Source organism: Cololabis saira, chromosome 7 (assembly GCF_033807715.1).
Source record: "Cololabis saira isolate AMF1-May2022 chromosome 7, fColSai1.1, whole genome shotgun sequence".
In the NCBI taxonomy this organism is placed as follows: domain Eukaryota; kingdom Metazoa; phylum Chordata; class Actinopteri; order Beloniformes; family Belonidae; genus Cololabis; species Cololabis saira.
In genome coordinates this window covers 32,635,413-32,658,694 of record NC_084593.1, presented here as the reverse complement: position 1 = coordinate 32,658,694, position 23,282 = coordinate 32,635,413, and the positions used below count along the sequence as shown (strand labels likewise).

General features: G+C 39.7%; 2 protein-coding genes across 4 annotated transcripts in view; one reads left to right on the top strand and one right to left on the bottom strand.

Moving 5' to 3' along the window:
* The first annotated feature begins 3,332 nt into the window (after positions 1–3,332).
* atp1b4 (ATPase Na+/K+ transporting subunit beta 4) lies at positions 3,333–8,781 on the top strand. The gene is made up of 9 exons (XM_061726355.1): positions 3,333–3,521; positions 3,752–3,814; positions 4,555–4,771; positions 6,306–6,434; positions 6,569–6,673; positions 7,015–7,214; positions 7,570–7,626; positions 7,734–7,826; positions 7,915–8,781. Exons 2-9 carry the CDS (start codon positions 3,755–3,757, stop codon positions 8,074–8,076), a joined length of 1,023 nt encoding a protein of 340 aa, XP_061582339.1. The 5' UTR covers positions 3,333–3,521; positions 3,752–3,754; the 3' UTR covers positions 8,077–8,781.
* Positions 8,782–13,067: 4,286 nt separating this feature from the next.
* The window catches only part of lamp2 (lysosomal-associated membrane protein 2), a 13,076-nt gene continuing 2,861 nt past the window's right edge, over positions 13,068–23,282 (bottom strand). The window contains exons 3-9 of one of the 3 annotated variants that reach the window (XM_061725675.1): positions 20,882–21,092; positions 20,574–20,735; positions 20,231–20,469; positions 19,990–20,109; positions 18,966–19,020; positions 18,709–18,876; positions 13,068–14,293 (exon numbers count right to left, since the gene is read on the bottom strand). In XM_061725675.1, coding sequence (XP_061581659.1) covers positions 14,151–14,293; positions 18,709–18,876; positions 18,966–19,020; positions 19,990–20,109; positions 20,231–20,469; positions 20,574–20,735; positions 20,882–21,092 — 1,098 coding nt within the window. In that variant the 3' untranslated portion in view covers positions 13,068–14,150. Of the gene's footprint in view, positions 15,318–15,529; positions 18,394–18,708; positions 18,877–18,965; positions 19,021–19,989; positions 20,110–20,230; positions 20,470–20,573; positions 20,736–20,881; positions 21,093–23,282 lie in introns of those variants that run through there. The other 2 variants (XM_061725676.1, XM_061725677.1) reach the window with 2 other exon arrangements.

The window sequence follows — 23,282 nt, the reverse complement described above, 5'->3', positions numbered from 1 at the left end:
TAAAAAAAATCACCACGCCAGAAAGAGTCAAGGCAATCGGGTTGAGGTGTCCTTTATTTATTTTACAGGGAGTTGGCAACCCTGCTTGTACTTGTAACAACAAGTAAAGTGAAATGCTCTCTGGGCGTCCAAGAGCTTCAAGTGGATAATTTAACACTGAAATTATTTTCAGACAAATTTAACATGGAATACCATACCAATTAGGATAAATTAGCTATAAAAAGGGAAACCAACAATAAAAAAGTATAAAAGGTAAGGGGTGACTACATTACCTAAGGCTTTAGCATTGTACAAAATAAAAAAACAACAACTTTTATGTATATTCATAAGTGTTAATGATCTGCCATGGTTTGGGAGACAGTTGGAGCCTCATGCCGAGTGTCTGGCGCCACCACCTGTCACAAATACAATGATGCGTTAAATTACATCAAATTACATTATTGTTAATACAGGGAGGCAATGAATGAGACTGATTGATGGACTGATCAATGTACCTGTCAATAACTGGGAGTGGACGGACTGCTTGTACTGTAAATAGCGGTATCCTAGTATCGATGACCATTCAGATTACTTTTACACTTCAAGCCTTATTCATATACACACTTCTTATCAATATCTGTTTTATTGTTTATTGTTTTATATGGCGTTTTTTGCCATTTGAATTTCAGTTCCACATGGACCAGACACTCCAGGTTGCTTTGTGTTTTGGGAATTTAGCTACAGTCCTTGGATAAAGCGACTGTGTATGTGGCATCCTCAGATCAGTAAATATAATATATCAGAATTTTTTTTTAAAACCCTATATTTATTGATTTTTATAATAATACAAAATAAGTGATAGTGATACATTTGACATAGGATTTACATTAAACAACCTAACCCCCAAAGTAAAGAAATATAAAATAAATAATAGAAGAATAGAAAACAAAAACAAACCAACAACAAAAATCCTCAGCACTTAGACTTTTTCTCAATTAATTTCCTTCACAATGTCTCAGAAACTCAGTTCACTGTGACCATATTTCTTCAAAATGTCCTCCCTTTCCAATATAAGTTAGTCGTTCCAGTCCAGTATAATGCATGATGCCATCTCCTTCTCCCATATATGATTTGAGGGTACATCAATTTTCTTCCAGTACAAAGGTATTAACCTCGTGGCCTGCAGGAGTCCAAAATTTATCAATTTGAATTGTCTGGAGCTAAAAACACAGTTTTCTGGATATATACCCAGCACACATATTTTTGCCTCAGCAGCAGGTACGTTTACTCCAGCAATCTTTGATAAAGTCTGCATGACTGACTTCCAATACTGCTGTAATTTTGGACAGACATACACAGTGAAAAATAGTACCCTTTCCATCTAAACATTCACTACAGCTATCCGGGATGTTACGTGACCAGCGATTCAGCTTGACTGGAGTTAAGTTCTCATCAACCACTTATATTGGAGGAGTTTCATCCTATTAATTGACTGCTTTTGGGCTTTTAAACATGCATTTTCCCAATCTGCCACCTGTATCTCCTTTTGGATGTCAGATCTCCATCCATCCAACCTATAGAGCAATAAATATAATCAGTACATATAATAGGAAAGTTGCATATGGTATGGTATAGCATTCTAAGACCTGCAGTCCACATGCATCACAGTACTTAATTATCCATAATGGGGGCCCAATGTCCACATGTGGACAACTACATCATGTCAAGAGATGACGTTCAGTTTTTATACTGTACTTATCAGATCCCGATAAGCCAAACTGACAACAAGAAATTATAAATGCATACCAAACAGAGCCTGGGTCTTAGGGAGATAGCGCAAAAAAGTTATTTAACTTATAAACAATTGTTAATTCATCTAAAATTATTGATTTCCACGTTTTAGATTAATTTAAAACGTATACTACAATCAGCTCTGTTAAAAAGGGAAGTTTATAAATGTTTCCGTTCAGTCCAAACAGCTAAACTAAGCTGAAGCTTGTCCCATGAGTTCTGGGAACATGAAAAACTTTACAGATTGTTGCTCATGCTCATTGAACTGTGCTTTTGGATATCACTATATTGGGAGAGAGCCCAAAAAAGTTTAGGGAAGAAACCAGCTTCACCTGATCTGGAAGAGTATAGGTTGCGTAACTCAATGGATTTGCATGTAAGTTTTATCTTCCAAAATATGTGTATTAAATGGAATAAAGACGAGTAAAGTATGGTTTAGGCCATCCACCCTGTTTAGGACTTTTGGGGTGCTGCTTGCTCCCCCAGCTTTCAAAGATAGATAGAGAGAGAGAGAGAGAGAGAGAGAGAGAGAGAGAGAGAGAGAGAGAGAGAGAGAGAGAGAGAGAGAGAGAGAGAGAGAGAGAGAGAGAGTAGGCTACAGTACATCCTGGAGAGGTCGCCAGTGCGTCAAAAGGCGACACAGAGACCAACAAAAAGAAAAAAGTAGTACAGTGAGTTGGATGCACGTGCCATAGGGGCCCTGCAGCTTTATTATCATGCAGCTCATATCCTCCCCAAGTCCCTATACGGCCCCTCACAGTCTATTAGGGACTGCCGCACTTTTTCATGATGTCCATGTTAACATCTTCCCCAGAAAGGCATTACCTGCAAAATGCCTCGCGGAAAAGTCCTTAATGTGAGAAAAAAAAACGTTTTTTTTTTACTGTATAACATAGCCAACGTCTAAATAGACGCACACATGCATGCACGTTTTTTTGGGGGGTGTTTTTTTTTGTCGCGCAGATCTTAAGGAACTGATTTTTCCATGACGCAATTTCTCTTTTCATCTAATAGAAGAATGGGAGCCCCCCTCTTCCACTTTTACAGGGGGTACCAGAGCGTTACGTGACGGGAGTGCAGATAGGATCAGGGATAAGGACTGCTTGGGTTTGAACAGAGCAGACCTTATGGTAACTAACTATCCAGTTGCGCAAGAATCAAGGTAGACCAGTTGGTAACTGGTTACTGCGTTTGCGCAAATGCATTAGCATAGACAATATTAAAAAAAAAATCACAAATTTATGATTTTATTTGTGATTATTCTTAGATAGATAGAACATTAGAAATAAAACACATTCAAGTAAAGAATAAAGTATAATTGCTCAGGGGTCATTTGTGTGCGTGGACCCTATCCATGACGGCGATAAGTGACTGCGTCTTGTGCCGGGGTGGGCTATAAATACTGCATTCATGCGAGATTTATGGAGCTGAAGAGACAATGACCGATCGTGTGCGTGTACAGAATCTAGTGCTGGGGTCCACGCCGCTGCCAAAACGACTTTGGGACAGAAAAAAAGAAAGAAAGAAAAAAAAAGCACTCTAATTCCCACCCCCGGTTTCTCTCTGTCCGGCGTTCATTCACTGTGATGTGCACTAGTTGAAGGAGGCTCTCCTCTCCCAGTCCCCCCTGCACGACTAACTTTCTAATGAAATCCCCACATACTTTCTGACAAATACTTCTTTTCAATAGTGGTCAAGAACGAAGGGTTCCGACATATTAATCCGCGTTTTTATTGAGAAGAAAACTTCAGGTATGTCTGTCTTTTCATTCAAATTTGTGACAAAGATAGATTTTTTTTTAGTCATCCCATAGCAGATAAGGTTATCCAAATAGATTATTATGTTCTGAAACGTATAAAAATGTGAAAGACTTATTATTAGTATTATTATTATTTTGTTTATTCAGTGGGCACTGTAAATATAATTGGGTTAAAGAAAAAATATATTTTCACCTTTTTGTTGTTGTTGTTGTCTTGTAAAGAATATGGAGGCCACAGAAGGAAGTGCTGAGGGAGATCTTCTTAAAAGTCAAGCATCAAGTCCTGTAAGTGCTGAGATTACTTGAAATTATTCTTTCAGTTTATTAAAGAAAATGCCTCAGTAAGGGCGGTTTGCTCTTGTCTTTTTGTCAGACATGTATATATCTATATATATATATATATATATATATATATATATATATATATATATATATATATAGATATATATAGATATATATATGTATATAGATATAGATATATAAATATATGTAGATATCAAAGCTATTTTTACAATCTCAAAGCTATTGTACAGTTTAAGAGACAAGTTTAAGAGACAAATTCTCTTAATGGCCCATCTCTCACAAAGGACTTTTTAATGGCACTCTCCAGTGTCCTGTGGTTCCTTTGGGATCTGTGTGTCCTGTTTCCATGTGGATGCTGAGAGTCAGTGAGCAACATCTGGCTGTCAGATTGACCCTCCAGCTTTGCTGTCTGCAGCTGCAACTCGAAGCAGGAGGGTCCACTCAGCGGAGGTCAGCTCTCCCAACGAGTGCCATAAGGTCACCCGCGGGTTTATAATCTGCAGAAACAGGGGACTGGACCATCAGTGGGATGTTCATTAACATGCAGAGCACTGTCTGGCAGTTTACAATATTGGTCATACTCAGATCAGGAGGCATGCCATTTTTTTTTTCCCTGCGGTGATTTGAAACGAGAATTGGTTGACTGCAGAACTTAGCAGTTGAGAATGTGTGGTGAAGGATTTTTCTTTTCCTCTTCCGCTTCTACTTCTTCTTTACACCAGCCTCCCAAAGTGATTCTCAAACATGGCCAAGAGTTGGAGGAGGAGCAGGATGAGCTGGCCGAACATCAGCCTCTAGAGCAGGAAGACCTGAACTTTGAGAAATGGAAGCGCAAGCCAATTCCCCAGAGGACACTCCACCAGAAAATCGACGACTTAAAGAAATACCTGTGGAATGCAGAGACCAGCGAATTCATGGGTCGCTCTGGAAAGAGCTGGGGTAAGTTGACATTAAGGTGTAGAGTGGGACATTTGAATTGATGCCATCCTCGTGTAGTTAATCATGTTATTGAGTGCATTGCAGCTGACTCAAACTTGAGAACGGACGTGAGGTTTGAACAATGTTAGAAGATGCACTCGAGGAGCGTTTGGGGAATAGAAATGTCTATCTAGTTCAGTGACTCTGCTAACTGCTTGCAAGTGTGTGTGTGTCCTCATGTTCAATGTTTACATAGGTGCATGGACAATTCTGAGAGTCCCGACAAAAACAGACTTCCCGGGGACGTGTCCCCAGCGGGAGCACGATGTTCCGGGCCTCACATTGGCCAGGAATCACATTCCTCTACATCTTACCATTCTCTTGACAGCCTCTTTCCCAAAGCCTTGGCGACCTCATTGTTGAACTTAACATGCTTAAGACCCCTCTGTTGCTGTAAAACACGTAGACATGCTTAAGTGTTTTTTTTTTGTTTTACATATAACTTATAATAAGCAGGGATTTTTTTTTTATGCAGAGGTGACGGTGACAGACTGTGTGAGTTTGTTGAGTCAAGGATGATGAAGCAGCTCCTTGGTATTCCAGAGTAGTTATCATGTGATGCAGTTATGCCCCCTCCATCAGTACCACTGTAAACAATTGCAAGCACGATCCAACTGCATGCAGAGATGGCATTCGGAGAAAAAAAGGGTGTGCTGTACACACATGCCGAAATGCTGCATCCGCAGGCAGGACTAAAAGCTGATTTCAGCTCATAACCAGTGCGTGCACACTTGTTGAGGAGTGGGGCCCATGTGTCTGCTGAAGAAAGGCCTTGAGCTGAAGTCTGTGCTGTGTGTCCTGTGAGACAAGTGTGTAAGAGGGGACACAATACCAGAGTGGGGTGATCGGGGCTCCTTGGAGCTGGCTGGGCCTCTATGGCTGCTAAAGACCTTCACTACGATGGCAACCGGAGGTTCACTGTGTTCCTGAGTAAAAGGACAGCTGGGAGAATTCTCACTGAGCTCAAACAGAGGGGCCTTTGTGGTTCTGGGGATGCAAGGCTGGCTGCAGCTAGTCCCTTGTGAAATTGCCCACACAGCAAAAGCCACTTAATTTAGGACACTTTTATCTTGATATGTTGCTAATGGACTGTCAATTGAAAATTGCAGAACAATGCTAGTCTTCAGCATTTCTTTGTTTACGGGGCTGTTGTTTAGCTCTGTTGGGTTTATACCAAAGCTATTGGAGTTATTTGCAGATCCAGACAAGGAGGAGTGGGGTTGGGGGGGCGGCTTTTGTATTAATAAACAAATTAGTTACTGTGCTAACCAAGGACAGTAGCTGGGGTTGGAGCCAAACCACAGAAAACTGTCTTTTTTTTTCTCCATTCAGTCACTTCAGGCATAATCTGTTGAGTGATTTGTTTGCTGGTTATGTAAGGCACTTGCATGTGGTCTAAAAACAAAAACAAAAAAAGCCTAAATAAATAATAAAAATAATAATAATGACAAGAAAGATCATCCTGACAACTAACTGTTCATTCTCTCTTTTTTAGGTCTCATCTTGCTCTTCTATGCTGCACTTTATGCATTTCTTGCAGCCATGTTTGGTGGATGTATGTGCTGCCTCATGTGGTCTATTAGTCCCTACCATCCCACCTACAATGATAGAGTGATGCCACCAGGTAAACATAACCCCAAACCCAAACTGAGGTTTGAGTTTGTCTCTTTTCTTCTGCCTCTGCTTGGCTGTCCCTCCTATTTCCCGCTCCTATGTCAGTCTCAGCACAGTTGACTGTCTCTGCGTCTCCACTGGCAGGTATGACGATGGCCCCGCATCTAGAAGGCCACGAGATCGCTTTTAATGCATCTGACCGAAAATCCTGGAAGAAGTATGCCCGGTCGATGGATGACTACCTTAGACGTGAGTCGTCCCAGATGTGCCTGTGGGGGAATGATGTTTGAACTGGGAGGTGTGATGAGGTCGATGAAGTACTTGATAATGAAGGAGACACGCAATGTGTCAAACCTCATCTTCTCTACCTTTGTCCTGTTTTTCCCATTCGTTTCCTGCAGGGGATGCTGGGAAGGGAAGCCTTTTTGTGGGCAGAGGGTAGCCATTCAGTTTTTTTTTTTTCCTCCACACTCTGCTTTTGTCAGGATTCTTAAGGCAGAGGCCTGAGCCTGGCAGTGGCTAACTGTTGCAAAGGTTTATTTATGCCCCCTCTCTCTCTAACGCCCTCACTCTCTCCTCTCCACTTTCAGCATATAACGATGGTGCACAGGAGAAGAAGAATGTTCGATGTGCACATGACACATACTTCATGCAGGATGACTTGGAGGAAAGCGCGGAGAGGAAATCGTGTCAGTTCAAGCGGTCTTGGTTGGGGGACTGCTCAGGGCTGCAGGACCCCCACTATGGCTATTCTCAGGGAAGGCCATGCATCCTGCTTCGAATGAACCGGGTAAGTAGAGTGCCTCTAAAAGTCTGACTATGTTTGCAAGCTGAACACTCTTTTGCATTTGTTCTGGTGACATCTTGTGGCCACTTTTGGACCTGAAGCCATTTGTGCACCACTTTTTTGTCTTGATTAACATTTTGATCTGTAACTTTTTGCAGAACTAAAAGTTAAGGATAGATTGGAAACTTTCTGGGAGTAAGTTTGTGATTTTCGCCTAGATATGACAAAAATAATTAGTGGGGTTCTGCGTGAAGCTCAGCTGGAAAAAAGTGAGCACATTCAAAAAGTGCTGGACAAAAAAAAAAAAAGAGCATGAGAGTATTTTTACATTTTCCAACCTGTGTTTTTATGTTTATAGATTCTTGGGTACCTACCAGGCCACGGTAAAGCAGTAAATGTGACTTGTGGAGTTAAGGTACATTAACTATCAAAACTTTAATCATGTCTGAAAATAACTGAGTCATGTCACTCAAGTGAAAATAAACAAATAATATTAACCCTTTTTAAAATCTTTTTCTTCAGAGGGGGCCACCAGAAGCCTTGGGAGAACTTCAGTTTTTTCCTAAAAGCATTTTTGACATGAAGTACTATCCATACTACGGGAAGCTTAGACACGTGAGTGAAGCAGTATGTGTGACTTCTGTGGCAAAAGTTGAACGCAACACCTGTCAGGTCTCAGTCTCCCGTGTCTCCTTTATTCCAGGTAAACTACTCTTCGCCGGTTGTGGCTGTGCGTTTTGCAGGAGTGCAGTATGACAGTCACATCCAAGTGCAATGCAAACTGAATGGAAAGGGGATCATTAATGATTCACCAACCGATCGCCACTTGGGCAGTGTGACCTTCACCCTGGACGTCGGAGCATAAGGGAAAAGACATTGCTGGCAGCCGGAGGCTTCCGCTCTGAGGCAGGAAAATATGAACAAGAAGAGAGTTATGTTTGAACCTTTGTTTTCCTTGAAAAATGTCCCTTTCTTCATCTTTCTTCTAAATATCCACTGCGAAACAAAATCCTCAAGAAGTAGATTTGTACTTTTTTGTTTCTGTTGAACCTTGAGCATGCTGTTGGCACCTGCATCCACAACAAACAGTGCTGAGCACAGGTCGAGTGTATAGAGTGAGTTACAATTCAGCTCCTGATATTTTATAATGATTAGTACGATTAATTAAACTAAATTACACTCCGCCCAATAGTTAACATCTCTGGCTATGCAAATCCAATTATGTCTTAAAACCTTAACAGGGAATTAGAAAATTTGCCAGGTTAGATTATGGTTTTTGCGTGCGCATTTTTTGTGTGACAAAGTGTACTAATTTGTTTTGCTTTATATATTTCAAACATGTATGTTGTAAGAATTCAAAGACCTATCATGCAAACACTGTAAGCAGGACTTGTACTGTACTTACACAGTAAAAAAAGATATAATAAATGGAAATACATGATTACTATATTTTGTTCAATAGAAAAGTGTTACACATTTATGATAAAATATCTACTTCCTATTTTGTAAAAAAAAAAAGAACTTTTGCTTTTGAAATTAGATACTACACACCACTGATTAATAAAGAAAAATATTGAAGAAGCAGTTTCTGAACTGTGCTACTTAACCTGGTATCAGTATTTTTATTTATTTATTAAGTATTCGCTAGACAAGTCAGAATCAGGTTTGTCATACGCTGCCCAGACAGAGACAAACAAACAAAAAAAAAACAAACAGAAATTACCACCTGGATTAAGTACTTTAGAAAAGTACTACAGTAACTTTGTTTCAGCCAACTGCTCTAACAACAAAATACAATACACTGTTTTGGGTCAAATTATTGTGAGCATAACAACTGAGGAGACTGCTGAAACTAAAACTGAGAAAAACAGTGAGTCTACTTGGATAAAAGGCTTTGATTAGATGATGAGCTAAAAGAGTGAAGCATGGGAGAAAGGTTGCAGGCTGTGATGAGTCCAGATCTGCCCTGGTCGGGAGTGATGGTGGTATCCAGGTAAGAGGAGAGTGGGTGAAGTGCAGACCTGTAGGAGCAGGGTTAATGGTGTTGTTTCAGTCGATCACATCGCGGTTCAGCAGTGTCACATACCCAAAATAAATTAGTTCAGCAGACTACCTGGATATACTTGGTGACCAGGTTTTTCCAGGCCCTGATGGCTTGGAGATATCCCAAGATGACAGATACGCATTTAGGATTTATCAGTCTCAAATTGTCATTCATGGAGCTTGAGACATCATTTTCACACATGGACTGGTCATCAGTCTGGAGTCTACACTGTAAAAACAACCCCTCCAGAAATAAGCCTAACAGTCCATTAATCTAATCAATTTTTTTTTCTTTTTAAGCAAAAATATTTTTGCCAATGAGCTAAGAAGAATTTTCGTGACTAGAATTCTTAAAACTAGCAATTTGGTCTAAAATAATCTTCTAATTATTCTTTTTTAAATGTTACCTTCCTAGAAATTAGTTTTTGCAGTCTAGACCTTAACCCCAATAGTTAGAGAAATAACAGGAATAATCTTGCGTAAAGTTGCGACTACAGACACCAGAATTGGCACACATACTCCTTAGGGGTTGCTCTTTTGATAAAACCATTGTGCCAAAAAAAAAACCAAGATGGCGGCCTTTTTTCAAGCTAGCCGCCATTGAATATACAGTAATATTGCACTTCGCAATAAAATCCAATAGAGTTGTTCTATTGGAATGATCTTGGTGTCAAATCATAACCTTTTCACTATGTAGAATCTAAATTTGGACCCATGGACTTACTCATTGGCTTCCTTGTACCATATATCAGTCCCAGAATCCTAATATTCGGCCAAAATATAGGTTTTTTGTTATGTTTGATCCCGGTAAAATGGATGGTAGTGTATAGCTTAGCATTGTTAGAGGTCGTGTATGTGTGTGTGTGTGTGTGTGTGGGGGGGGGATTCATTCATGCTGAAAAACAGAGATGCTGGTTCCATGGAAAGAAGTGGTCGCTGTCGTTGCAGTGGGGTTGTGGTCTATGTTGTCCATGGCTGATGTTGTGAACAGCCCTTTTGGCAGAACTGGTGGACAGACCACCCCGTCTTCCATGTACTGACTGTTGCATCTCCCAGCTGTGCAGATATCTCTACAACCCGGTTGTATGGAATGATTATTTCATGCTCGTTAAGCATGTCCACCAACTTTCGCTTTCTGGTCTTTGCGTAGATGGACATCTCCATGTAAACAGGGAATGGGGTCTCTCTATTTTCGGAGTGTCTGTGAGTTGCACTTCCTTCTTTTTACTGTGTGTAGCAGTTGTACTGAAGCAGCTGAGCAATTGCTTGATCGGTCTTTGATGCACCAAACCTCAACTGAGATTTGAGGTCTGCTCCGTGTCCAAGCATGGCCACAAACTGAAGAAGACTGTGTGGAATGGCCTCCTCAATGCAACTCTCATAGAATGTTACATCAAATGTAGACTCGTGGTCAAACATATGTCTTCCCAAAACGTTAGCTGCTTTGTTAAGAATAATAGCTTCACTATAATAGTCAGAGGCTCCTGACAAGACAAAGCCTACCTCTTTCTGAAAAGCCAAAAGAACATCCCTTCCCTGCTTGTGAGCCTCCAACTCAGGTATTTCTGACAGCAGTTTTTCCTTCAGTCTTGTGGAGTTGACAGCAGGTGCATCAACATCCTGCTGTTTCTGGTGCTGGGCATACAGGTGAACTATGTCTGTAAGTTGGAAGACTGAAGGACCCTCACCAGATTTGGGGGTCTCCACTAGATATGTGACTAGCTCTGAGAATGCCTGTGGGTGGTCTTCCTCTTTGGTTGCATGTTCCTTTTCCAGTCTCTTGGTAGCTCTGAGGTAGGACCTCTCTCTAGTGTACAAGTCTACCAAGCATGCAGCATGGTATTGGAGCTCCTGTGCAACAACATCTCCACCGCTGAGTCTTGCAATAAGTTTTCCATCATTTAAAGTCCGGGAACATTCATTAACCCTCTTATTGAGATTCATTGTCATAGCTTTTCTGGTCTGTTCAGAGGATGTGAGTTCTTTGTCACATATGAAACACAATGAGCTTTGAATGCTGGTTCTGCTGAGCTTGGTCTGGCATTCCACTGACTGAGCACTCTCTGCCTTACGTTTTGAGGTTCTCACTCTTTCCAGTTTTGTGTTGTTGAACACAGCACGACAACTTTGATGGTATTGAGCCTTGTTCCTCCTCAAAGTATCTTCAATGCCACCATCAAGTCTGTCTGGATCAACTTTAATAGGCATCTCATTCATTGCATGAAAGATGGGAATATCCATTCCAATCATAGAGTACCCATCATGCCGTTCTGATTGTTCTGTGTGTGGTGATGAGAGCTCATTACCATTTTTCTCTTGGCAAAGACAACACTTGCTCCAGTCAGTTGTAAATTTAGGCAGTCCTGGATGTATATTTGTCATTTTGATTTTGATTTGATTTTGATTAATCAAGTTTTCACAGTGTGATGATGTGTATTTATTGAAACAAGGCCGAGGGGGTTTCCTTTTACCAGCATTATGCACAATAAGGTATGGGATACAACTAGGTTCGACAATAACTTATACAATCTACACCTAGCCCGATTGTTCATCCAGTATAATTTAAGTCCTGTGCGATCTGTACACCATCTGGGTAAGTCCATGAATAGTCATGCTTAGCCCCCTTACCCTTGGCTCGGCTCTCCCGCGCTGGCACACCCTGTCAACTAAACTGTGTAACTAAACATCAAACTAAATAGAAAAAAAAACTCAAATTTAGCAGAATATTAGGATTCTTGGACTTATGTATGGTACAAGGAAGCCAAAGTGTAAGTCCATGGGTCCAAATTTAGATTCTACATAGTGGAAAGGTTAGGATTTGACACCAAGATCATTCAAATTGGAAATGTCTATGGGATTTTGTTGCGAAATGCAATATAAATGTATATTTGATGGCGGCCATCTTGAAAAAAGGCCTCCATCTGTTTTATCAAAAGAGCAACCCCTAAGGATTATGTGTGCCAATTTTGGTGCTTGTAGCTGCAACTAACAGGCACCTGTTTTCTGCCTGTTATTTCTCTAACTACAATGGGAATCTTTGAGACGGTCAGGATTTAAAGCAGCACAATGTAACTTTCAGCTTTTGTTGAGTTTGGCGGCTCCTTTGGAAAAAAGCGGTAGTGCTTTACCAGTAGTGTGGCAGGGTTCCTACCATCCACCTCGAAGTTACATAGTGCCAGTGAAGGTGATACAGACCCCTCAGACCATGACAGAGGTGTCATTAAACCTGTTGGAAGTTGATGTACCATCACAATGACTCTGGAAATATTATATTAAGGTGGAAAAGTTACATAGTGCTGCTTTAAGGAGTGCTCTGGGTCTCCCACCATACATAATCCAACTCTAAACAAAATCCCACTAAATGGCCAGTTAGTCTACGTATGCTTCATATTAAGAGATGCCATGCAATCATCATTTTTAGCAGAGCTCTTTTGAAGTATTTGCAAAGTAGCAGCAACCCCCAAGCACCTTGCACAACTTACTTGTGCTATTGATGTTTAAATATGCTTTTGTACGTAAATCACGCGTCATGGTCTCAGAAATGAGTCACGTCTTGCGTGACCTTGGGGCCAGCTTGCATGTCTGGCCACCTGCCAGTCAAAGCAGTAATGAGAGTCATGCCTCTGTGCGTTACAGCTTGTAAAAAGGCGTCTGCCCAACCAAAGGTGAAGACTGTTTGAGCTGTTAGAGCGACTCAGTGTTCAGTTTATGGGCTTCAACATCACAATTTACTTCTGTCACAAGACTCCCACAGCTGCGCCTTCAAAATAAAAGCACAGTAGGCGCTGTAAGAAGAATGACAGTGATACAAAACAAGAACGAAACTTTATTTAATTTGGTTCCCACACTTGTGTTAAACAAGCTCACCACGTCACATTCTTTATCAGATGGAGACAAGCTTCGAGGAAGCAACTCAAGAGGTGCACGACAGAAAGGCACGAAACTGTCGGGGAGTGATCACAAAACCAGGGACCACGTGATGAGATGGTGCGAGTCGACAGTTAATACTTGTTCTCGTACTTGAACCGATCTTGCTGTTGGTGTCACGTGGAGGGTGGTGTGTGAGGATCTTACTAGTTGGTTATGAAGACAACATTCTAAAAAGTTGGATCCTGACCTCCAGTGTAAGACCGGGACTAGTGTGGTTGTTGAACTATTGAAATATAGGATTACAAAGGCAGAGTAGCCTACTATAATTAACCAATAAACACATTTAACAAAGTGTACATTTTAAGAAAATAAAATTCTTCAATCACAAGTGACACAAACATGTATTTCGAGAAAAAAAGTGAACTAAAAAAGTGGTCCCAATGTTGATAAAGTGTCTCTGTTTTTGTCCCTTTCATCAAGCTACAATTAAGTGACTTTATGTGCAAAATGTAAAGCGTTTTATTTAGCTGTTAATTGGTGTTTATATGAAAAGTTAAAACAACTTGTGAAGCGATAACTGGGGAGATGAATGACAGTGACTCTCTTAAGTTGCTCGTACATTCACGTCATCAAAAATCAGTGTAATTCATTCTATACAAGAGATTAATTTACACATATAATATTATACAGCACATAACCCAATAGCAAAAACCTCTGTAGGGCGGGAGGACTGAGGGCTGTCTAGAGGAAGTGGTGAACGGCCATAAATGTCACTTTTAAAACATGCAATTTATAATGAAACGATTCAGTTTTGATCATAACTGTTCTGGTATTTGATTGGCATCAGGAAAATAAACGGAAACTGCTGCGGTGGTTGAATCTCGGTACAAGTAAGAAGCTTAAAGTTATTGTACGTTGCCCAAAGAGAAAACGGAAAAAATAAGCATAAATCTGGGAAGCTTTCGATGTACTGACAGGCAGGGAAGGTGTTTTTAAAAGGTGAAAGGCAGAAGCAGCCGGGTCGGATTAAACAGACTGGTAGCCGGTGCGACTCTTCCTCCGACCAATCAGGTAGGAGATAAGCACAAGGATGATTAGGAAGCTGAGTGCCACGCCCACAGCAATGGGCACCAAAAAGCTCAAATCAGAGTCCAGGAAGCACTCCTCAGCTGAGAGAGAGACACACACAGACAGCAAGTTAGCGCTGAAGCAGAAAATTATTTAGGAGAGGGTCTTAGTTAAGACACCAAGGGTTGGAAATGGAGAAGTTAGCAGCAGAAAGAGACCAAAACCTACAAAAAGAATCAACAATGTGAATGTATGAGTAATTAGAGATCAATTGCGACAAAAGAAACACTACACAAGATTGCAACTATAAATCTAACTCAATTTTGTGAACAATATTAAATTAACTTCTGCACAGTGATGTCAAAGGGTTTTCCCTGATGAGATAACTGGACTAAGAGAGAGGTTGGCTGTGCTAAAAAACTGGAAACGGAGGCAAAAGATGGCTTTGCTTTGTCAGAGAAACACCCCTTATATTTTCTAAAATGCGCATTCATAAATTTAACAAAATTTAGAAAAAGTTAAATATTTGAAAACCTCTAGTGTACCCTTAAAAGACTAGAGGAAATGGGGCTATACAGCCGTCAAGCCAATTTTCAGAATCCAAGAGAAGATATTGTCTTGGCTTTTATAGTTTTATTCAAAATAATCTTAAAAAAAACTCCAGCAAACCACAGGAAACTTACACTGCAGTTTTCGAGCCGATTAAACATGAACGTGGGCGTTCTGTGTCGGCGCAAATACCTTTTTGTGACCCCGTTTTCAGTCTTTGTGCAAAGCCAACCTACTGTGTGAAATCGTTCTCATCTTGAACAAGGATACAAAAGCTTCCCAAAATGTTGAGCCACTCTGTTACAGTCAGCATTTAAAACTACACTGGAAACACCAAAACACATACATTTCCCACAATTAGTAAAAATCAGAAGCATAAATAGGCAGCAGCCATTCTTCGCTAACTAGAAAGCTCTACATGAAGCGGGCGAAATCAGAAAGATTCGTAGCCAGTAGCCATGTTTCTCCTTCTCCCGATGAAATAGGCCAGCAGAACAATAAGTATGAGTACAAGCAGGGCAACTCCGACAGCTATGGGAACAAGGAAGCTCTCCGCATCACCCAGGCAATCCTCAGCTAGACGAAAGTGGAGAGAGCACAGGAGTGAAGGCTTTACCGACTTAACAGAGAAGACATTTTTAAATTAAACAGCACTGTGAATGGATGAAGAGCTGAAAGGGAGAAGTTGTAACTGATGAAGTATTTGAATTATGAACAACATGGAAGCTTTTCTAACTTAACAAAACACTTATTTCCATAGAAAAAAACACTAAAAAAAGCTCAAATCACACAATGAAATCCAATTTATTATTGCTAACAGCACATAAAATGCAGATGAAATCAGCAATCATTTGTCTCCGTATAACACACATGAACGGATATGGTCCTGCAGCACAGTTTCCCTTTGTTAAATGAGTGTGCAATTTTCTCCACAAGTGGAGCGAGATGAAAAGACTGAGCCAAATGAGACTAGCATCTGTAAGTTGCTGAATGCACAAAGCTTTTATTATTGAGTAATATTATGCCATGATGTTAGATGTTAACGTTTTAAACATTCTGATAAAAGTCTTTATGCTGGTGCTGCAAAACCATCTTAATTAAGGCAACAGAATTTGTACAAAGCTGCAAAACACAAGACAGCGATAATCACAAGCAAAAATCAAAGCTTATATCTGATTAAGAGCAATTATTCATACACACGTTCAATGACCTGTGAAAGCAATTTTCATCGGCAACTTAAAAAACAAAACAAACATATCCTGTTGCCAACAGCTGGAACAGCGCAAACAGTAAAAACCACTCTGCTAAATTTAATATACAGCTACTAGTGTGCCACACTGGCTTTCTATCACTATGTCAATAAATGGTCTGTAGGTTGCCGTCTCTGGTACCGCGTCAGTGGAAGCTGGTCTAATTCTTTGACTTAAAAAAGGTCCTGAAAACATTTTCAGCTTCTTATGATGAGAGATTGGCCTCTACGGGAAAACAAAACCCGCTACAGCCAATTTCATGAGATTATTTCACAAACCTCAGGTCACCAATCATCATTAGATCAAGACCTCCCGACAGTTGTCAGGGTTGTTTACTTGTGCTGGTGTAAAATCTGATAAACTACAGGCACGTGGTTTTGAAGAGACTGATAACCTGAATTTTTTTGTTTGGGGGGGTGGGGGTGGAAAGCATCATCTTTTGGGAAATTAGCTTTTTTGTAGAGAGATTGTGACGCAGATAAAAAAAAAAGTTTCATAATAAAATTACAGGTTCATGAGTAGAGGAAGAGTTGAGCAGGAAACTGACGAGCGGATCGACAGCGTCTGCTGTGATATGGACTCTGTATCAAGGCTCTTATTTTACCTGTTGATCTACGGTCTGATTCACCTACAACCATGCGACCAGTTAAGGTGGTTTTTAAATGTTCTTATCCATCTCTCTTCAAGAAAGTAAAATAATTCACAACATGTCAAAACTGGGTAACTCTCAAAGACTTAAATCGATGGGGAATCTTTTTCTTGGTTCTTGAAGGTATTTCTTTAAGAAGTTCAGTGGCCTTGATTCAAGCGTTCCAAAGTTACCGTTTACACCAGTAGAAGCTGGTTAACTATAAGCTTGACTTGTTTCTTGTTCTGTTAAAAACATTTACAGATTCAAGGATCTGAAAGGAAGTTTTCAGGATCTTTAATGTCCACTCATTTAGTCGAGGTTCTCAGAGCAAAGGCCAAGCCCAAACAGTTACACAGGTCTTGTGACAAAAAGCAAAACATAGTGTCTTAGTGCATTTATATGTAAATATCCGCATTTCAGATTTCTCTGTGCTAAACGTGAATATCTACACAATAGTACTATCCCTTTTTCTAAACCTAATGCCAAAATGTATCCGTTGAGAAGAAAGGGAAACAAAACAAAACAAACAAACAGTTAACTCTTTCTTTCTCTCTCTCTTTGGAGTTTACGCAAACATAAAAGCAGAAATCACACAGGTTCGATTAATAATGCTAGATATGGCTTCATCACATGAAATTTTCTACGCCTGGATTTAATTAACCGGGAATATAAACGAGCCTCTATCATCATTTGCTCCTTCCGCTATTTACCTGCTTTACATGCTAGGATGTCCGTTAATGAAGAAATGTTGATTGATTTCAGATTTATAAATATGATTGAAGCCACAAAATCAAGATAACAGTTCAATGTTTCTCTTGATTTAAAAGGGCAAAGGCAGGCAGAAACACATGCCTAAAGATAACTGTCCAAAATGGGATGGACTACCATCCATGGTAGTAAAAAAAGAAAAGAAAGCCTCTCGACCATCTTGTTTGATTTGAGAGGGAAACGCTGTTGAAACATGTATCTTAATAATCATGGGAATGAAATTATAAACCACAAATGTGCAACAAAACAACAAAAGCAAATGAAAAAAAAATATTGAATTGTCCGCTAAACAAGTGTAGGATCCCATGATAATAAATTTAAATAGCTCCAAAGCTTGTGCTTAAAATGTGCACGGCATCTCCAAGGTTTTTATTTTGTAAATATCCAGGTCTTACTGTCCTTGGACACTGTACATATTGCACTCTAAACATCTTTTAACATCTTCCACGTGACTACACTTTAAGAAATTATTTTCAGGATCTTGCACTTGTTCATTAACAAAAGCACAACAAAAAAGGAAAAGCCAAGACAACAATGGAAACAAAACAAAAAAGGAAAGAAAAACAAAGGGGTGGAACAAGTTTGGTCCTTGAGAGGAACAGCAAACCTTCTGCCAATTTTACTGCTCTCATTAAATGTGATAGGAGACCCCGAGTGTTAAATACAATTCACATAATTAACTCTTCTTTTTATTTCTGAGAACTATCCATTTAGAAAATCAAATCTCACATTTTTCCATTGACGACTTTTTTTTCTAATTTGGATTTTTATTTTTTTAATTGCCAATAAACAACTCTATATGAAGCCCAAGGACCAGGCTTGGGAACCCCATGACATTTCAGGAATAACTGCAAAAACTGGATTTAAAGGGTTTGATATCCAACATAGGTCTTTCTTCGACCAATCACGTAAGCGATTACTACAATGAGAATCAAGCCAGCCAGAGCAGCGCCAACAATGATTGGGATTAAGATGCTGGTGTCATCCAATGAACATTCATGGGCTGCAGATAAAGAGAAAGTCAGTCAACAGAGGGAACAGTGATTTCTAATTTAAAAAATACTGAGAAAAGAGTGGAGCAGCAAAAAAAAAAAAAAAAAAAGCAGTTATTTGCAAAAAGGAAATAAAAGTAAAATAAAAAAGGGCTCTCCTGTATTAAAAAGTATCAACAGCCTTTCATTACCATAAGATTTGTAAAAAAAAAAAAAAAAAAAAAATCAGCCAACTTCTGGAACGATCAGCCTCTCCACTCACATCTGCGATTACCGCCAGATTCAGCCGATACAAAACAATGGCAACACATGAGGGAACAACATACCTGTACTGAAACCACCTTTCTTCACTCCAAATGGCTGCACTCGTAGGTTGAAGGTGTAGAGGGTGAGCTGCTTGGTGATGGTGTAGTTCTGCTCCTTGTTGCACATGTAAGAGCTGCCGACAGCCGCCTCCCACACACTCATGTTGGTGTTCACGTCAGTAAACTCACCTTGAGGAAAAAAACAGACAGAGACAACTAAGCATCAACTAGACTTGGGTTGTAGTTTCTGGTTTTAAAAGATAAATAACTTTTATTACCGGAGCCCGTCTTTGCTGTGACGTTCAGAGCATGGAGGTGGAATTTCTTTGTGTCCTTAAAATAAATAAATACATAAAAGTATGAAAACATAATTCTGAAAGATCCCGTGACGTAAGCTCTCAGGACCACCAACGTCTGTTATACGGTGATGGTACAGAAGTATTTCAATCTAGTTCATCAACCGTTGCTGATTTTTTTTTGTTGTGACTATAAGCCATTAACATGCGGGAGGTCAGATGGCCATTAAACTGCGAGTCACTGGTTAAACCCGTTAGTGTGTGAAAATAACTGATCAACCAAAGCAAATTTTCTAAATATTCTGTTGAGGCCATTAAGAGGGCAGTAGTGAAGAACAATGATGAAGAAAAGCCCCCAAAATCAGATTAAAATATTCAGGAGGTGGAACTAATCGAAAATGGCTAAACGCTTTTAAAATAAGTGTTTTGAATGTCCCACTTTTGCTCCCTTAACAATTAAATAAAAATACAAAAATATGCTGGAAACCACTGATCTAATGAACAAAAAGATTATACTATTTTCAGTAAATGATTTTTCAAATTGCCTGAATAATAAACAAAAACGTGCACGTTATATGCAAATGAAAACGGTTGCAAGTCGCAGGAGCTCTTCGCTTGGAAGTTACACCAGAAGAGTGGGAAGGCTGGTTGGTAAATAACTTCCAACAACTTTAATTTAAATCTCTTTTTCTATATCATTAAAAAAAAACCAAAAAAAAAACACACACAATAATAACCAATAACCAACAATTATGTGAAAAACTATTTCTTAAAGTTGATCAGTTTCTAATCTCATCTGATACTGAAAAAGTTACTAACAGGTTAAATCTAAGTTCAGCTAGAAAGCTGGAAGTTTGGTTTCATGTTTAACAAATGTTCTAACAATGATGTTAATCTTCAACAGAGATTTGAGTTAATGCATTTTTCCAAAATGTTAAAGCATTCCTTTAAAGATAAAACCCCAAGACATTGGAAAGGACATATCACCTTTAGCTGAAGGACTTACATTGGTGAATGTGAAATTTATGGTCATCGCAGCAGACTCCAAAACCAGCTCACTGCTATTGACGCCACAAAATCCAGAGGCTTTGGTAAGATTAGGTTCAAGGTTCATCTCCTGAAATTGCTAAAACAGACAGAAGGGAGGTGATCAGATTAATGTGTTACAAAAGATCATCTTATTTTTCCCGAGGACAAAAAGGGCCTTATAGAGTTGCAACGCAATAATTAGGTGTGGATGAACATACTCCTCCTTGCTCGAAACGAATCCGCAGGCCAAAGTTGGCCAACAGACACGCGGTGCTGTTCTCATCAGCCTTAAGCATGTACGTCCCATCGCTGGGTGTGGGGAGGGTGGGTGTCGGGGTGGTGGTGGGGATCGGGGCCGGGGTGGTGCCGTTCGTGGTAGGTGCTACAGTTGTGGCGTTGGTCGCATGAGTAGTGGGGGGAGCAGAAGTCGTCGATTTATCGGCATCACAAGGGCTTACTGTGCGAGGAAGAGAACAGAGGAAAAAAAAAAAAAGATCAGACACAGTAATATAAGATAAACAGCATAAGCAAGAGTTTATATGTGGCAGCATCTGCACTTACTGGTCCCACTTTTGCTGCCATTAATGACAAAGGCCTGCATGAGGACGTTCCACAGGGTCATGTTGACCATCGGAGCTTCAATTGTGTCTGTACTTCTGCAGGAGTAGCACGTGTCCTGGACAACTTCTGTAATTTGAGGCTTCGCAGTCACATTACGAGTTTCTATGGAGAAACAAGCCCACATCGCCCCCCCCAAAAAACAAGAACAAATAAAAAAACAACACAGAAGTGGGAGAAAAAGAAAAAATTAGTTTAGTCATTTGCATATTTTTTCTTTGTGTTATATAGGTGTAAAAAGTGGAAGTTACCGTTTGACGCTGAGTTTGGGAAGGTGGTGGAGTCACTGAGGTTGTAAGTAAAGGTTACGTTGTCTGCCTGGTAAAATGCGTCCTTCTTGCTGAAGTCCATACTCCAGGAGTGTCCTTCTCCAAATTTCAAGGTCAGCGTCGATGCAGTCTCGTCACATTTACTGTCATCTGGATTGGCAGTAGGAGGAAGTTCAAACGTGGCCGTATGAGTCTGAAAGAGAGGAGGGATCCGCCATATTTATCATTATCATACATGAACAATGTCACAGTATAATTATTTTCTATCCTCAAGTTTGTGAAATAATCTTTCAATAATCTCACTGAATTTATGATTTGTAGTTCGCAGGCAAATACAGTAACATTTTAATTTCATGTGTTTAACAAGTAAGGTGATCTACTGACAAAAAAATAAAATATCTTTCTCTCTCTCTCTCTCTATATATATATATATATATATATATATATATATATAAATAATTAAAAAAATATGTTTTCACTGGTGTAGAAATGAACGGTAATACGAATATCTGTTTTCATTATTCACCTTAAAATTTGCAGTTTTATATTCAAGATATTCAAAGTCATTTGCAGTTTCAAATATTCCAGATAATATGTATCCAAGACTTTTAATAGGTTTTGTAAGTGGACAGCGGGAAAAAAAAAGAGAATCAGCCAGACAACTCTCTCCAGTATGGGACCAAGAGTCTGGGTGTCATCCTCGATAGCACACTGTCATTCCACATCACCCGCTCTGCTTACTTCCACTTCGTAAAACAGACTCTGCCCGACTCGTGCAATAAAACCAAATTCTTGGTATCTGCATCTACTGTATGCAGTATACAAATCAATGCTAACTCTGCAGACAAACAGATCCGTCTATTCACACTACAGTTTCTGTAAACTGTGCCAAGGCTTTCAAAGGATGCACACTGCAGTTCAGTGAGGCGTGGTAAATAAGTGGATAAAGGTGGTTCTTCTCCTGTCTGTCCTTCAAATAATCATTCACATTCAGTCACCTCATTAGTAATTAGAAATCTCAAAAACTATTAAATCTCATTGATTTTTAAACATGACATCTACTTTCTTCCAAATAATGATTTTGGGAGACCACAACAAAAATGACACAACACACTTCAGTGACCGTATGTAACTTTGAAGAAATCCATACAGCTGACTCAAAAACTTTCATAATGTTTGTAACACTAGTAGCAAAGAAGGAGTACTAGCAGTCCGACTCAAATTAACTAGTTCATTAAATCAAAGTACTCTATTAGATATGAAAGAAAAACCTGGTTTATGCTTTTGGATGGCCTCATACCCATATTACCAGGATCCAAAATCTTTGTTGTTTGGTGTTGTCCACCTGACCGCTACACAGGATTTGTGTGGTGTAGTGTGTGTTTATGGGGCTGATTTCAAGTTTCACAATGATGGTGGGAGTGACTGTTTAAATGGGGCATTCATTTGTTATTGGTATTATTTACGTTTAATAAACAGTATCAAAAACAAACCATCAACAGTTACATAGTTGAACTTCTCTCATCTTTTGAGAGAAATAGAGCAATTGGTGACATTCTCTCAGAATCCTGGTTCGTCATTATTTTAATTACACTCTGCTTATACTGTACAGCTGAGTTGTGTGGCATAAATCAGGTCCTCTTTCTCTTTCAGAAACCTACATACAAACATGTTGTATCAGCTTCTCTTGCTCTTAGTGCACTCACGCAAGCACGGACACAAGCTAACACTTATCAGAACACAAGAACGATCCAGTGGGTTACAATGTGCAAGACAGTGTTAATCCTTGTGTTACTTCCCGTTGCTAGGAGCTGTGAGAGGGAAATATTACTTATTACTCCATACTTTTCAGGAATAAAATAGGAGGCAGAGCTTTTGGTTTTCAGTGGGCTTTTCTGTTGAACCAGCGGTCGGTACCGAACAGACATCTCTTTGTTGTTTTATTTCAGCTGAGTAACGCACTTGGAATTTTACTTGTGTTTGAAAAAAATGCAAAGTAAATTAGACTGATTTGAATTCCCTTTCTTCTTCTTTGAGTGGTGGATGTGGTTGACCTTCATGCACTGGTAGAAATTTAATTTACGGTACACAGGTGTTGTTCGTAAGACATTGCGGGTACCATGAATTTGGCTTATGACAAACAAGTTCCTTCTGAATTTTAATGGTCTCTATTTACGTATTATGTTTAAACCTTTGCTAGGTTCACAAAGTGCTTGATAATGCGTTTCTCATTCATACATATAGCTGCCATGCAAAGTCATTTCCAAACAAGCAGCTGTCCCTGGGAGCATGCTGGGTTTCAGTGTTAACAAATCAACATGTGGAGGGGCAGTGGACTAAAATAAAAAACCTTGCAGTTAGTGGGAACTTCCAAAAACAGAAA